This window comes from Cupressus sempervirens, chromosome 11 (genome assembly GCF_028749045.1).
Source record: "Cupressus sempervirens isolate cs-2001-9-10 chromosome 11, ASM2874904v1, whole genome shotgun sequence".
In the NCBI taxonomy this organism is placed as follows: Eukaryota; Viridiplantae; Streptophyta; class Pinopsida; order Cupressales; family Cupressaceae; genus Cupressus; species Cupressus sempervirens.
In genome coordinates this window covers 62,315,780-62,333,268 of record NC_143128.1, presented here as the reverse complement: position 1 = coordinate 62,333,268, position 17,489 = coordinate 62,315,780, and the positions used below count along the sequence as shown (strand labels likewise).

The window sequence follows — 17,489 nt, the reverse complement described above, 5'->3', positions numbered from 1 at the left end:
TGGTTAGGGATGTGTTGGAGACACATTGAAGAACCTTTTCTCATGATTTCATAGAGATTGGATGGATTGAGTTAAAGTTTGAATAGTTTTTACCTTGCTGCTGGAACTGCATTTTTCTGGTTTCTGGGTCCCTGTTGCAGAGAATGTAACTAATTATCCTTAATGAAAGAGAAGTTGCGCACTTCAGGGATTGAAGAAGGCCTAGAGTACTTCCTTGTGTCAAGTGTGCAAGTTCTAACTTTTTATAGTTTGGGAGATATGGCAATTCTCCTACAGTATCGATTTCTGGCAGTTTTGCACGACAATCCACTGTAGGTGACTTTCAGGATGGATGTGCACTTTTTGTTTAGGAATCAGCCTTTGTGCATTTAAGGGGTTGTAGAGGACCTAGACTACTACCTATGGTTCAAAGCATGAGTTCTAATTTAATCGGAGCTAGGAGATATCACGATTTTACTTGAATATCGATTTCTGGGCATTTAATTGTCGTTGCTGGCCGACTTGTGGCATTTAATTTAAGTATTTGTATTTAATTTGTGTTTTGGGCCGAATTGTTGCTTAGATTGGTATAAGTAGGGGTCTTGTGGAGTCTTTTAGTGTGATGAAGTTGAGATGGAATGAAGGATAGATGCGAAGTTGAAGAGTAGAGCTAGGGCTGCGGTTGGAAAACAAGGAGATTTTTTGGTAGGCTTGAAAGCACAAGTTTAGATTTCTTTGGTGGTTTTCTTCCAGATTGTTGTTATGTTACAGATCTGGACTAGCTAAGATTGGTTGTAAGTTGAATCTTATTGGATCTTGTAGAACTGATTTTGTAATTGCTATTTGTATTTGGCCCTAACCTAGAAAGCCTTACAGTTGGGCATATTGCATGTAATTAGTTATATTTATGAATCAAGAATTGTAATTTGATATCAGATCTTGCATTGTTGTCTCTTGTTGTTATGTTTCCACTGTGTGGTTATTTGCTGGGGACTAGGACATCTCCTCTAGGGATTCTCCTGCCCTGTGCTGCATTAGATGGTATCAGAGCAAAGGTTGTTCCTAAGTGTATAGACAGATCATCGAACTTGAGGCATTTTGCACCAGGACTTGGGTTGAAGAAGCTGTTCTAAGTTGATCTTGATCTGTTGTTTTCTAAAATTTTGGAAGATGCCTCCAAGAAGATTAGACCCTAGGGCAATTGTTGATCTTAGTGATACTGTAAAAGAACGGATCTCAGAGAAGATGAGAACAGAATTTAGATTGGAGATTGCATTGATGAGGAGTGACATAATTGGTGAAATTGTAAGTGTTTTAGGTGGTGTACCTAGACATGTGAGTATTGAAGATGGTTATGAGGAAGCTGCTGAAGACTTTAAAGTTACTGGATCTAGTGGTGAGGCTAGAACTGATTGTATGGAGAGATCTATGGAAAATAGGGTTGCTCGACTTGGATTTCAGTTGAAGTTGAAGCATAAGATGGAGGTTTCTAATTTTTCAGGTACTCTGAATCTTGAAGACTTGATTGATTGGATTGGTGAATTGGAAGACTACTTTGAGGTTGAGGATATTGAGGATCCACTCAGAGTAAGGTTGGCACAAACTAAGTTGAAGGCACATGCTGCTCTTTGGTGGAATGAACTACAAAGGGATAGAGAAGAGGAAGGTGAAATGAAGATCACTAAATGGAAATTGATGGTGACTAAGTTGAAGGCTAAGTTCATTCTTGCTGATTATGAATTTGAGTTGTTTAAAAGGTTGCAGAATCTGAAGCAGAAGGATGACTGTGAAAGATTATACAAAGGAGTTCTACAAGTTGACTATTCGATCTGGGCATAGAGAATTATCAAAAGAGAAGGTAGCTCGGTACATCAATGGTTTGAGATTCAATATTTAGGATGAGGTTGGTATGCTGAATATTTCTTCAGTTGAGGATGCTTATCAATATGCTTTTAGGGCAGAGGAGAAGCTAAAGAAGAAGAATCAAGGTAGTTCCTGAGGGAAGGAGAAGCAGGATAGTTCAGCACAAGCTAAACCGAAAGCAGAAGGTGAACCAAAACCTGTTGAACAGAAAAGGATAGGTGGAGGTGGGTTCAGAGGTAATTGTTTCAAGTGTGGTCAAGAAGGGCATAGATCTTTTGAATGTCCGATTGGTAGGACAGCTGTTGTTGTGAATGAGGTTGAAGTCTAGAACAATTAGCCTAAGCAAGGAGAAAGTTTGTTGGCTCGTCGAGTACTAATTGGTGAGAGGACATTGGATTCTTGTCAAAGGACTAGTTTGTTCAGAACTTGTTGTAAGTTTAGTGGCAAAATTTGCAAGGTGATTGTGGATGGTGGTAGTACTGATAACCTTGTTGCTGAAGAGATGGTTCAGAAACTTGGTTTGAAGAGAATGAGACATCCTTAGTCTTATAGGATTGGCTAGCTGCAAGGGGAGCATGCTTTGGAAGCGAGGGAGCAATGCCTTGTTGATTTTTAGATTGGGCAGTATAAGGATCAAGTGTTGTGTGATATTGCGGACATGAACAGTTGCCATGTGTTGCTTGGTAGACCTTGGCAGTATGATTGCAGGGCTATGCATGATTGTGTCAAGAATGTGTTTACTATTGAGAAAGGTGGTAGGAAGTTTTCCTTGATTCCTTTGCAGAATGAAGAGCTTGGTAGGAGGAACCTGAGTATTGGCAACTGAGTTGAGTTGGCAGATTCTGAGAAGGTTGGAGATCAGCATGGAAAGAAGACCTATGGAAGACCTGTGGTGGATATGAAGAAGAAGAAAAACAAGGGAAAGAGTGTGCAAGTTGAAGACTTGGAGGACATGTATGTGAAGAACGAGTTTGGGATTTATGTGCTGAATCCTAGAAGATGTTCTTCCAGTTACTAGAACATCTTTTTGAACCTGGGGTATCTGATGCAGGAGCATCCTAGTTTTCTTGCAATCCTACATGTTTGGAGGGATTTTGGTTAAGTATTGAGGAGCATTGAGCTTGGATTTTGGTGGAGCTATGTTTTCATGGTTAGGGATGTGTTGGAGATACATTGGAGAACCTTTTCTCATGATTTCATAGAGATTAGATGGATTGAGTTGAAGTTTGAACAATTTTTACCTTACTGTTGGAACTACGCTTTCTAGTTTCTGGGTGCTTGTTGTAGAGAATGTAGCTAATTATCCTTAATGAATGAGAAGCTGCGCACTTCAGGGATTGAAGAGGGCCTAGAGTACTTCCTTGTGTCAAGTGCACAAGTTCTAACTCTTTATAGTTTGGGAGATATGGCAATTCTCCTACAATATCGATTTCTAGCAGTTTTGAGCGACAGTCTGCTACAGGTGACTTTCAGGATGGATGTGCACTGTTCCTTTAGGAATCAGCTTTTGTGCATTTAAGGGGTTGTAGAGGACCTAGAGTACTACCTATGGTTCAAAGCACGAGTTCTAATTCAATCAGAGCTAGGAGATATCGCTATTTAATTTATGTATTTGTATTTAATTTGTGTTCTGGGCCGACTTGTGGCTTAGATTGGTATAAGTAGGGGTCTTGTGGAGTCTTTTAGTGATGATGAAGGTGAGATGGAATGAAGGATAGATGCGAATTTGAAGAGTAGAGCTAGGGCTGCGGCTGGAAAACAAGGAGATTTCTTGGTAGGCTTGCAAGCACAAGTTTAGATTTCCTTGGTGGTTTTCTTCCAAATTGTTGTTATGTTACAGATCTGGACTAGTTGAGATTGGTTGTAAGTTGGATCTTATTGGATCTTGCAGAACTGATTTTGTAATTGCTATTTGTATTTGGCCCTAACCCGAAAGGCCTTACAACCGGGCATATTGCATGTAATTAGTTATATTTATGAATCAAGAATTGTAATTTGGTATCAAATCTTGCATTTGTTGTTCCTTGTTGTTGTGTTTCTGCTGCGTGGTTATATTGTTGGGGGCTAGGACATCTCCTTTGGGGATACTCCTACTTTGCATTGCGTCAAATCGCAACTTGGGTAATTTGTTGCAATGTGTTGTTGGAGAGAAGCCCAAACAATGGGATTTGGCATTGCCCTAGGTAGAATTTGCTTATAACATCTCAGTGAACAGGTCAAGTGGTAAGTTGCCATTTCAAGTTGTTTATGGTCGTAATCGTCAAGGTGTTTTCAATTTGGTGCAGCTTCCCTTAGGGGATAGAGTCAGTGATGATGGAGAAGCCTTCACAGAGCAGCTCTACCAGTTGTAGGAAGATGTGAGATAGAAGTTGCAAGACAACAATGAGTAGTACAAAGCTTCCACAGATGCTACTTGAAGGTATTAGGTTTTTAGTGCAGGTGATCTAGTAATGGGTTATCTCAGAAAGGAGAGGTTTCCTTCTAGGACATATCATAAATTGAAATATAAGAAAATTGATCCCTTCAAGATTCTGAAGAAAATTAATGATAATGCTTATGAGGTAGAGCTCCCCAGTGGTCTTAATATATCTCCTGTGTTTAATATTTCTGATTCATATACTTTCCATGGTGATGATGCCTCTATTAAAAAGGAGGATGTGGTAGACTGGACACACACCATCCCCATCAAGAAAAGGGAAAAGGTTGCACATATTCTAGACAAGAAGACTGTTCAGACTACAATAGATATCTTGTACAATGGGAAGGGTTGGCACTGATAGATAGCACCTGGATTATGGAATGGGATTTGCAGAAGCTAGATGCACCTAAATGAAAGCAGTTTGAGGACTGGAACTTGTAGGAGCTGTGTTCTTTTCAAGTAGGGGAGAATGATGCAAGAGTATTAGGGGGTCATAACTTTTGACTCAGATGTGAGTTTTGGCTGAAATTTTATAGGCAGTTGCATGAGGAGCTATTTGGATTGCCGATTGAGCTCAGATTGATAGGTGGCCGTTTCGACATTTTTTCGAGAGCCTGAAATTTCATCTTGGCCTCCAAAATTGGCTTTTTGTGTTTTTTTCAATTTTTTTAGAAAGTTGTTTTTGTAGTAAGTCCAAAATCATATTTTTGATTTCGTTGATTAGTTGACAATTTATTTTGCCTTAGTTGGGGGCTTTTCTTGGGAAAAATCGGGATTCGTAGGATGGGTTTTGAAACTTACCAAAAATGGAAAAATCCATTTTTTTCCGAAAATCTGCCAAATATGGTAATTTTCAAAATTGAAAAAAGTAGGCATTTTCTATCATTGTAGAGGCAGAGTAGATTTGGAAAAGTTCAATTAAGAATTCTGGCATTCTGAAACTTCTCTGTTGTGTCATCTTTTGATTTATTGTTTGAAGGGCTTGGGTTGCATCAACTAGTTGACCAACACTTTAGGAGCATTCTCTAAAGTCCCAAACTGTCATTATCAAATAAGAACAGAAGTAAACATCTAGAATTTAGGTATGCAACTATGGTACAACTTTTCTGGTTCTATGTGCACATTGAAAACACTGATGTGCAGCAGCGCACTACATCAACTATCTAGGGTTCCTACTTTTTTGGGGTATGCCTGTTGAAATGGATCAATTGATAGACTGTTGGTTCAATGCAATATAAACTTAATTGAAAAATCCAGTTGCCTAACAAAAGAAATCTAATCATAAGCTTTCTTCATCCTTTGTTTCCATCTCTTAGACAATGTAGAAAGAGTGTTTTCAATTTTTTATTCATTGGTTACCTGTTACCCTGGCACATCTTGAATATGTCTTTCTAATCTGGTTAGCTTTTACTTTTTTCCCCTTATTGAACATCTCAATCAACAGATGATCCTCTTGTTCTTAGATTCTGAGATCTTCCAAACTGTTGCTTATCACTATCCAGCTAGGAGAGGTCACAGGAAACCAGGATATATATAACTTCCTGCAAAAAGACGTGTTTATAAGCTATGTTTAGTGCATGGCAATGTCAGCCATGTCTAATTCCCATTATTCTTATTTTTGGAGAATAATTATATGTGATGATTGAAGAATTGCTCCATTCTGGTTGACAATGTAGAGCTTTCTACAAAAGTTTGATTGGTTAGAATGCTCATTAGCATAGAAACTAAGTCTGGTAGTATATGTTTCATTAAGTGACGGTGACAAGTAAGAGAACAAGAAATTTGATATGACACAAATTTATGAAGGTTTTTCTCGTTTGTCAAAGATGAATCTGTATTTTCGTTTATTATGTTGTGTTTAATGGCTTATTTTATTGTCTTGGAGATGCAGGTACAAGGTAAAATATTTCTGAATGTAAATCCTGCAGAACAAGCTTCAGAATGGAGACGTACAAAGGGACAGAGAGAACTTTTTCCTCTACAAATTTTCTTTGCAACTGTAGAAGTAAGCTCACTGGATGCCCTCTGTCTGACATTTTGAGATAACTGAAATGCTTGAATCTGTAAATATTTCCATAAAAATGGTGTTCTGCCTTTCAAAGTGATGCATTCGATCATACATATGGAAAAACATTTTAAGGTTTATCTATAGGCTACAACATTTGACATTTATTGTTTTCATTGATATAAAGAAAACCATGTTATATAAAATACTAATAAGGTGACTGGACGTCATTGCATGGTTCACTAGTAATGTAGTTCATTGGCTGACTGCATGGTTTTTATTTTGATCCTCACTAGAGCTGGTAGGAGACAAGAAAACTGGTCATATCTGTAATGATAAGAGTTATGCTTTTTACATTAGTTGCTCTTACGGTGGATATATACTTGTGATTTGGTGCTTTTGAAGCTGAATAATCTGAAGCTTTCAGCAGAATATCTCAGTCTAAAATATGGATTTAGAAATCTTCGTATTGACCATAGGAATATATCATACACAACTGTATGCTTTTTAATCTACGTTGCACATGGGTTGTAATTGTTTCACCCAAGGCTAATGGAATTTGTTTTTCACGTTCAATACCGCAGGATGAAAGTCAGATTAAGGAACCCCAATTTTCCGCACTGGCAAAAGGGTATGAACTACCACCAAATGTTGCCATCATCACACTACAGGTAACTCTCGTGTAACTGATGATTTTTACACTAATTTGTAAACAGAAAAAATAACTACTTTTCTTATAGCTTCTCAATACATGTTACTGAATTGCGTAGGAACTGGAAGATGGACTAACCTTGCTACGTTTAGCACATCTTTATGAGGTACCATACAAGCCCATAAGAACAATGTAGTTTGAAAATTTGGAGCTTCTTTTCATAAGTTATAAACAGCTTTATAACTCACGGTATCATTTTTTGTGAATGCTTACAAACAGGCTAGTGAAAATACCAAGTTCTCGGTGCCTGCGACTGTTGATATTTATAATTTATTTCCAGGAAGAAAGGTATAACAACACCAACTATTCTTCTGCAAGTAAATCTACTTATGTTAATACAAATGAACTGTACATACAAGGCTTACTCCGTTCTTTTAGATCTACGAATTCGAGCATTCAATTGAGTTCTTTAGTTTGCATATTGGTTTTCTTTAATTGAGCATAGAAAAGTCTCTAGATAGCATTTTTAGGATTTTCAATAAACAAAATTGAATGAAATTTGATAGAGGTGTTGTCTATTAGGTTGTGGTCATATAGTTGAGACACAGGTGATTGTGAAGATTTAAATCGCAGCAGGCTTAGAGTTCCTTATATGTGAGCAGCTGAGGGAGTGAGGGATTAACCCAATTCCTTCAAACCTAGAAAGAGAATAGAATGCCTAAAAATTTGGTTGAAAGTTATGTGAAAGATAACTGCTAGTGGAAATAAAATGATATAAGCAGAACAAAACCATCAAAGCTTGAAGAATAGTCCATAGCAGTTTACAAAATTTTGAGTCACGAGGGAATGTTGACACGCCAAAGATACATCTATTTATTTCAGTTCAGTGATAGCTCATTTCACCATATTTGAATTACAATATCAATGAAAATTTTCTTTTTCTTTCACAATTTTGTAGATTAAGAAGATTGTGGAGCTTAATCTCTCTGGTGTCTTAGAGAAATCAAAGGTGACAACTTTAAATTGGAAAGTTGAAGGGGATACGGATCTATCCAGCAGAGCATCTAGAAGATATCCAATGAAGGACGGAGAACACATTGTAGAACTCTCACCCATCGAAATAAGGACCTTCAAAATTGATTTTGATGGTTGAATATTTTATCTTCTTAGTGACAACAATTATATATCAGGTTTTAAGGATCTCAGGCGGGATCCACGGCTATGAATAAGCACGAAATTGGAAAATAAAGTCTTTTTCATTCTGAAATAAATGGAAATCTGAGACTTCAAATTTGAAGTCATATGCAGAAACAAATGATTTCTTCAACTATGAGTACCTTCATGTTAGTCTAATAGATGGGCTCTTCGAAATAAAGAAAATTTAAAATTTAAAATTTAAGTTTATTGTTAGCTCCTGCCAAAGGCAGGTAACTAATGGAACTTTTTAACTAATGGAACTGTTTAGTACTCATTTAAACTACATTTAAATTTAAATAGATCAATGAAAGTCTTAAATTTTTAGAAATCTAAAGTGTTTTATTTTAATCATATTTTTCTAATTTAAATAATAATATTTATCATGATTCTTATTGGCTAAAAGTGAAAAAGGCAATGTAGAGAATAAATTTTCTTACCAAAAAATTATGATAAATTATAAATGTTGTTGTCACATCCAATAACAGGTCATTATTACTATACTAAATTCACCTGCAGACTTTAAATTTGACAATTATGAACGATATTGTAAGGGAGAGTGCCAGTGCTAGTGGGTTGCTGAATTATAAGCAGGCAACTGCAAAACTCATGCTGGCTAAATATTCCACCTGCAAAAATTTGAATGCACAGGCAGAGCAAGGAATTTGAGAGATAGATGGAGGTTGAGGATAAATTCTCTAAAGTTGAGGCAAAAGATGTCTCAGCTGCCAATGGTTATATAAATCAGTTGAGGAAATTAGGGGATCCTTTGCTGTTTATCTAATAAAGATAGTAGTTTTACCGTTTATGCATTGATCATCCATCAAAATGGTTCGTTCCACCTTAGTATATTCATACACAATGAATGTAAGGATGCGAAGTTGGCATTATGCTGATTCCCTAATAATGATTTTTTAATATCTTTACTTCATATTTGGAAAATAAGCTTCCTAAAATAAATAAAGTTTTATGAGCTTCTCTTCAATGAGAACAATGCATGCTAGGCAAGGTTTGAGAATTGGTGTTTTGTTTTCATTATTTGACCATTTGCCGTCTCTAGGGAGACCTGCTCAAATAGATTTAGAAAATGAAACTTGATAGGTTTTGAGATATCTTCACTGGTTGCTATTTTTAATAAATAATATTTTCTTGGATTTATTATGTGCAATTTTTTTTTAATTGTACTAAATCAGATGAAATTTCATTTTCCTTAATAAATATACAAGTCATAATATCAGTGCATTAATGCCACTGTACTCCTATAGACAGATTTTGATAGATAATTACTAAAAAATAATTAAAAATATTTTTGAAAGAATTTAAACTTTTTATATGATTAAATTTTATTAAAGACAAGAAACATTATAAAGATTTTTTATAATTATTTTACATTATTCATGGTCAACGCAATAATAAAAAATCTTTTAATACTATTTAAATATATATATATATATATATATATATATATATATATATATATCAAAACAATATCTTTAACAACTTAACTAATTTATAAAATTAGATCTTTAATATTGTTCCATAATCAAATTTAAAATTCATATTATTGTACGTATTGTAATTATGATCTTTTAAAGAGTTAATTAAATTTCTTTTTGATATTGATATGTTTAGAAGTTAATAAAAATTTAAATAAGATAGTAAACAATTACATTGAAAAATTAGAAATTGTAAGTTCTTTTTCAAGTTTTTTCCTTATTTCTTTCTATCCAAGATACTCTTTAATATTTTCTAACTTAGAAAATTTCATCTTATTGAATATTGGAATATTTTAAGTTTCTTTAATCTTCAATAGTTAGAAGTACACATTTTGCAAAATTGAAATGTAATTTTTATAACATTAAATTGAATTGTCTCATCACATGTATGTGACAACTTTTAAATATCTTCTTACATCTTAATCTATCCATCACTAGGCTATATTACAATTATATATTTTAATAGAGATATTGTCTTTTCTATTTCTCTATTTTCATTTTCATCATATATCTCTATTTTTAATTTCTTTAACTATATTGGCATGACGCATTGTGTCTCTTGTTTTAATATCGGTTTTGTTTATTAAAATTGATTAGCATTCATATCTATGACATGGTATGTAGATGTAAAAATCCTAGTGTATATATATTTTAACAAATTTAAATTTGAATTGGTTTTAAAATAAATGAATTATATATATATATATATATATATATATATATATATATATATATATATATATATATATATATCTGCAATTAATTATTATTAATTTTTATACAATATTTCTCAAAAGACTTATTTGCTCAATCTTGAAGGGACCTGTCTTGTAAAACACAATCCCAAATGCATATAAATAACTTATTATTATTCTAATTAAACATACCTTATGAAAGACATCTATTAAGGTACTCGAACTATCATGTCATCGAGTGTTTTACCTATGGATATTAAGTTTAAAACTTTAAGTTGTTGGTGTTGATAGGGGAATGTTCCCTTAGTTGCCCAAAACTCTTAAATCATAAGTTGGATTTTAACCTTTTTTTTCCAATGTACCTCCATATGAGTTAAGAGCTTAAAGTGAAGGTTTCAACTTTTGGGTATTCACAGATGTCTCTATAGAGAGCATAGAACACCAAGAGGTCAAAAATGACATTTTCAAATTGCCACCTAATAACTGCTATGTTTCATAGCACTAGTCATTCACTCAAAGAGCTCAATACTTGTGGCCAAATATTACAATGGTTTTTATGAAATGTCCCAATAGTGGTGAACAAATGAACCATTGACCAAGCAAAAAAGTTGACTTAATGTACACCTAAGTTTTATCACTTCTTTGGGATCCTTTTTCATACTCACAAAAAAACATATTGATACAACATTATATTTGACCATCTTCTCTAGCTACTCTCCCCTATATTTTTTTACATCTCAATATCATTTTTTATTATTTTATAGTGAATATATCATTTATTTCTATTCATCAAAGCTAGCTATCATAGTTGTTAATCCCTGACTTAGTTGCAAATTTCAACATAATATTAGAGTTGACTCTTCTTTTTGTGAGAGGCATTCACAAGATGTTAAGACCCTCATTGTTGTAACTACATAACTCATTTGGCTTAATCTAACATTATTCATTTGAATATTGTTGGCCAATTTTGCCCCCCATTCATCCCATCAATGATAACGGATCTGAGAGATCTTCAATGGGTTGGATTCTTTGATGTGGGTTAACACACTTTTAGTCGGGTTAACATCTCGTGTTAACTCGAGTCCTTCATGTGTCGAGCTAGTTTAATTCCTTCATGTGCCGAGCTAGTTCAGTTCCTTCATGTGCTGAGTTGGCTCATTTTTCCTTCATGTGTCAAGTTGCATGTTAATGCACATTTTCTGCTAGGGTTAACATTTCGCATTAACCATTTTTGTCATTTCAAAGAGTGACTTTTCTGCTCTTTCTGAAATCGTGAAATTGTTGCTGCCTCTTCAACCATGTGTTTGAGAAATGTGCCGACCAACAGTTCCATGCCATGTGGTAGATCCTTATTGTGCTAGGTTGCTTTTGATCGAACAGTGGTCATATTTTCACATAATTTTTTGGGTCTCTTGCAAAGATACGATAGTCGTTAGATTGTGAAGCATCTTGTGGGTATTTTGAGTGCATCTCAACTGTCCATGGTTATAAAGAAAAATATGCATCTATGATTGGGTTTTATTCACTTGTTGAGGAGATTTTCGCAGCATCTTGGTCATCCATATTTGAATGAAGATCTACATCGATGGTTCACATCTTTGCGGGGCAAATCAGATTTTTTCCACGTGGGTCAACTCTGTATTTTTGTGGCAGGTTAACTTATGTGTTATCCCATCCTACATTTTCTTTGACAATGGTGCGAATTTATTTGTTACAACCTTGACATGTTACAAGAATTGATCTTTAATGTTGAACAACATCCTTCGACCTTGTTTGCACTACATCTCTGCATCTCCATGCCTCATTGATGATTGTAATGATCAAATCTGATGGGATTTGATTTCTTATGGCTGGATGCATTTGTCTTTGCCCTTCCTGTCACTTCTATAGCAGATTGTATTTCATGATTAGATTTAGTTTTGATATTCTTTTATTATTTCACTTTGCAACTTGATTCCATCTTGGGTTGGGGGTTTGAACTTCAAGTTAACATCTGAGTTATGCTTGATCTATAAAGACAAGTTGTAAATACTTTTTCTGGGTTCTTCTCTATTTGTGTTTCTTGTAGCAACATTATGCTATGTAATTACTTGTCTTCCATTAATGAAATAGTTTTCCTTTCTTACCTCTTCTTGCCATTTGTCAAACGTGCATGTATCTTGCCTTTTGGTGGGTGTTTCTTTCTAGTTTTCAAGGTTTGTATGTTGTGTCCAAACTGTTGATGGTTGTCGTATATGTGAAGATGTCTTTCCTTCTAGTACTTCAACCAGTTCCAAACCTACATGTTGATTCTTGGAGATAGAATAGAGTTGAGACTAGTGTATTTTGGAAATTTCATTGATGTGTTGTGCATACATGGACAGAGTCGTAACCACCATTCTATCTCGGTGCATCACCTCCCTTTCCCTTTTTGCATTTTAATTTTAGTTCTCTTTCTCCCTTTTTCTCACAAGTAGTAGTTTAGGTGCACCTTGATAGTGAGGAAACTGACCTTCTTCAAAGATTTGACCTTAGAGCACAAGTCTCACACTTAGAGTTTGTTTCCATATGACACAAGGTCGCTTGAGGGTCATACCTCAAGCAAGGGTGTAGACTTTTGTGACAACATTTTTTGGCACGCCTGGTGGGACACAGATTTTAGCCTCATAAGTCCATTGGTTAGCTAGTTGTAATCTTATTCACTAAGAATTTGAGTGTTATTCTTAGTGCCTGAGGCATTTATTTAACATCATGGCGAAACTAGTGCAAATCTACTAGGTTCAAGATAGACCTAGTGTTGGTATGTAAAGATCATTCTTGATCTTTTTGTGATTTTCAAGTTTTCTATGAAAATGCAACCTTTATGAAGCTCTAACCATGGACCCATTCCATAGAAATAACTACTATTCCCTCCCATATCATGACAATACTATTCCTCAACCCTCATATTGCTAGTTCCAATCTCAGACCCAAGTTGGTTATATCTAGTATGCTCAAGGTTATTCATATTCCCCTACTCCTGCTCCACCAGTCCCAACATCCTCATATAAGAAGCTTAAAGATATGATGTTGGAGTTCAAAAGTCAAATTGACTGCAAGTTCTAGAAGAGTAGTAGAAAGATAGACCAGAGGTTGCATGAACATGATGAGCAAGTGCTAGACCTGGATAGGTGGCTTGATGAGATTGCAAGGCAACAAGAGATTGAAAGACAATAGGAGGAGATGGCATACTAGGCCTATCTCCAACAAGAAGAAGAAGAGACAGAGAAACAAAGACATTTTGAGGAGAATCTTGCAAGGCAAGTTGCTGCAACAAAAAAGGAAGAAATGAGGCTACATTTGGCTCATTTTCAGACCAAAGAAGCAAAGGCAGCCCCTTCTCCAAAATTTGTCATCCCAAGCTTTAAGAAGCCCCCTCCAATACAAGAGTCTACTGTTATAACTTCTCCACTCCCTATGCAAGAAAACTGGCTGGGTAATGAGCCTTCCACACCTATCACCATTTCACTCTTTAAGGGTGGACCAGTTGTGTGGACTCCTAATGGCCCAAACATGGAGTTTTAGGAGAGTGAAACAAAGGCCACCAAGATACCATGGGAGGAGTTACAGAGTACTGAGGATGAAAAAGAGGTAGCTGTTGAGAAGAAGGAAGAGGACCCAATCCTCTTATTTGATGAGCTTCCCTCTTTTGTTAAGGAAGAAGAAGACAATGAGGTTGTTCCTTCTTTTGAGGAACAAGTCATGGCTCTTGAGCCTTTACAAGAAGATGAGGATCTGCTATTGGAGAAGGAAGAAGATCATTTGTTGCAGTAGGCAGTCCTCCATGATATGGTGGATGAGGAAAAGAGCCTCTAGGATAGCTCTGTCCTTGAGGAGGAACATGTTGATATGCATGAGGTTGCCCCTCAACCTATGCATTTTATTGTAGTAGAGCAAGAGGATTCTAATGAGGAGACTTTTTTGGATGAGATGGAGATGTTTTGTTCATCTTTGGACATGAAATGATCCACTCCTTCATCAAAAGATCATGAGTTGTAGCAACAACACCATGCCAGTAGCTCCCAAGGAAATGGTTCATGAGTATCATGAGCAAGAGGTGGATATTTTTTCTTCACAAGAAGAGGAGGAGCCACTTCCAAACCAACAATATACCAAGGTTGCAGAGAACAACAATGTGGTCAAGGCTAATTGCTTATGCCCAATGCCATCAAGAGGATGCCCCATAAGGCATCTAGCTTTGCAACAAATCAGCAAGTTGCCTCCGGTCATGCTCATTCCAGAGCATGAGGAAGAAGATCACAAAGAAGAGCAAGTATGTTTTTCTCCAAAAAGTAATGTCCCAGTGTTGGAAAAATTCATTGTTTTTAGCATTGGGAAGGAGGTATTCCATGCAAAAATGTGTTTGTCATGCTTGTTGGTCTTTTCAACTGCCCTCATGCATGGAAGGAAAAATTAGCTTGTGAGGAAGCCTAGCTACTTCAACAAGGTAGTCAATGGCTTTGTTTGATTTTTAGCATTGTGAATACTTGTGCCTAGCACATTTGCTCCTTTTCTGGAGTTGTTCTAAGCTTTCCAAAGCTCCTTGAAGATTTTTGTTTTTTGCTAGTTGCAAATGGGATAACACGTCAATTCTTGGTAGTGACTCTACGCTTAAGGCTACTGGTCTATTCTTAGCAGGCAAGCATCTCCTTTGAGTCACCAAGAATGTTTGCCAATTTTTCTCCCCATTCAGCCCATCATTGATAACCAATCTAAGAGATTTTCAATGGGTTGGATCCTTTGCTATGGGTTAACATGCTTTTGGCCGAGTTAACATCTCGGGTTAACTCGGGTCCTTCATGTACTTAGCTAGTTCAATTACTTCATATGCCGAGCTAGTTAAGTTTCTTCATGTGCTGAGTTGCGTGTTAACACATGTTTTCTGTTGGGGTTTACATTTTGCATTAACCATTTTTGTCATTTCAAAGAGTGACTTTTCTGCTCTTTTCGAAATCACGAAATCTTTGTTGCCTCTTCAACCATGCATTTGAGAAATGTGCCGACCAATAGTTCCATGCCATGTGGTGGATCCTTATTGTGCTAGGTTGCTTTTGATCGGATAGTGGTGGTATTTTTGCATCATTTCTTGGGTCTCTTGCGAAGATACAATGACCATTAGATTGTGAATAATCTTGTAGGTATTTTGAGTGCATCTCAATGGTCTGTTGTTATAAAGGAAAATATGCATCTACAGTTGGGTTTTATTCACTTGTTGAGGAGATTTCTGCAGCATCTTGGCGGTCCATATTTGAATGAAGATCTACATCAACGGTTCACATCTTTGCGGGAAAAATTAGATTTTTTCCACGTGGGTCAACTCTGTATTTTTGCAACTGGTTAACTTGCGTGTTATCCCATCCCACATTTTCTTTGATAGCGGTGTAAATTTATTTGTTGTGGCCATGACAGGTTACAAGGATTGATCTTTAATGCTAAATGACATCCTTTGGCCTTGTTTTCATGACATCTCTGCATCTTCATGCCTCATTAATGATTGTAATGATCAAATCTCATGGGATTTGATTTCTTACGGCTAGATGCATTTGTCTTTGCCCTTCCTGTCACTTTACAACATATTGTATTTCATGATCAGATTTAGTTCTGATATTCTTTTATTATTGTAGAACAAGATTTAGTGTGCAAAGAACATTAACAATAAGAGAAACATTCACAAACTAAAACTAAATTCACATATAAGCTTAGACAAAGAAAGCAAATAAGAAATGCAAACCTCAAAAGAGAAAACACTCCATGCTTCCTTGATTTTGTAGATGTGTCCTTTGATGTGGATGTATGCTCAAGATGCTCAAAAGCTGCTTCAATGGAGGTGGGTAATGGCAAATTGGTAGCTTTGTGAGCTCTCAATTTGGCATTATAAGGGTAAGATTGATGGCTTTGGTTCTCAAAATAGCATGGTAACTTTAGCTCAAAGATTGTTAATGAAATGGCTTGGGATGGGATTCAATTTATAGGCCAAGGGGTAGATGGATGGAGGGCTTAGATGCAAGGATGGGGAGATGGTTAAGGAGGGCTAAGATGCACTCAAAGGGGAGCACATGGATTGTGCTTGTTTAACACCAATGGGAAGGTGACACTTGTCACAAGGAGGATGAGTGTGAGAGGGTAGGGTAAAGGGTTGGTTAAAGGCATGATGAGTGGGGTTGAGTATGTAAGAGGGATGTAAGAGGGATGAGTGTGAAAGAGGGAAGAGTGTGGAAGATGGATGTAAGAGTCATGAATGAGCTTGTAAGAGTCTTTTATGGTTTGTAAGAGCACTCATGACTTTTTGGTTGGGATTTTTGAGGGGAGACTTTGATTTTGTTTAGGAAAGTCTTAAACTTGTTTAGGGAATGTGACAACATTAGAGAGTGGATTAGGCTTGGGTTTAGGATTAGATTAGGAATGTTAGAGATGTGCAAGTGGATGGCATTAATGAGGGTGGGTGAGTTAGTGGCTAAGCTTGGTTAGTATGGGTGGATGGGGTGGATTAGGCTAAATGGTGGATTAGAGATAGGTTAGGGGTTTTTGAATTTGAGGATTTTATTTATCAAATAGATTTATTTAATAAATGGGGATTTTTGGAATTAGATAGGAGAAAAGGATTTAATTGATAAATAATAGATTATTTGATTCATCAATTAGGACTATAGATGATTAATTAAATTAATCAGCTAGGGGATAGAAAAGGATTAATTAAATAGGAATTTAATTAATGATGCCTTTAGAGATGGCTAAATTAGATTACCAAAGTGGTGTAATCAAATTTAGGTGTCTACAATTACTACTCTTTGCAACTTGACTCCATCTTGGGTTGGGGGTTTGAACTTCAAGTTAACATTTGAGTTATGCTTGATCTATAAAGACAAGTTGTAAATACTTTTTCTGGGTTCTTCTCTGTCTGTGTCTGTTGTAATAGCATTATGCTATGTAATTACTTGCCTTCCATTAATGAAATAGTTTTCCTTCCTTACCTCTTCTTGTCATTTGTCAAATGTTCATGTATCTTTCCTTCTGGTGGGTGTTTCTTTCTAGTTTTCAAGGTTTGTATGTTGTGTCCAAACTGTTGATGGTTGCTGTATATGTGAAGATGTCTTCCCTTTCAGCACTTCAACCAGTTCCAAACCTGCATGTTGATTCTTGGAGATAGAATAGAGTTGAGACTAGTGTA

General features: G+C 36.0%; 1 protein-coding gene across 1 annotated transcript in view; it reads left to right on the top strand.

Annotated features, from left to right (window-relative positions):
* LOC149528258 (alpha-mannosidase-like) overlaps positions 1-8,233 on the top strand; it is a 230,329-nt gene extending 222,096 nt beyond the window's left edge. The window contains exons 25-29 of the mRNA XM_089811810.1: positions 6,153-6,266; positions 6,851-6,937; positions 7,037-7,084; positions 7,198-7,266; positions 7,877-8,233. Coding sequence (XP_089667936.1) covers positions 6,153-6,266; positions 6,851-6,937; positions 7,037-7,084; positions 7,198-7,266; positions 7,877-8,071 — 513 coding nt within the window. The 3' untranslated portion in view covers positions 8,072-8,233. The remainder of the gene's footprint in view (positions 1-6,152; positions 6,267-6,850; positions 6,938-7,036; positions 7,085-7,197; positions 7,267-7,876) is intronic.
* Positions 8,234-17,489: the final 9,256 nt, after the last annotated feature.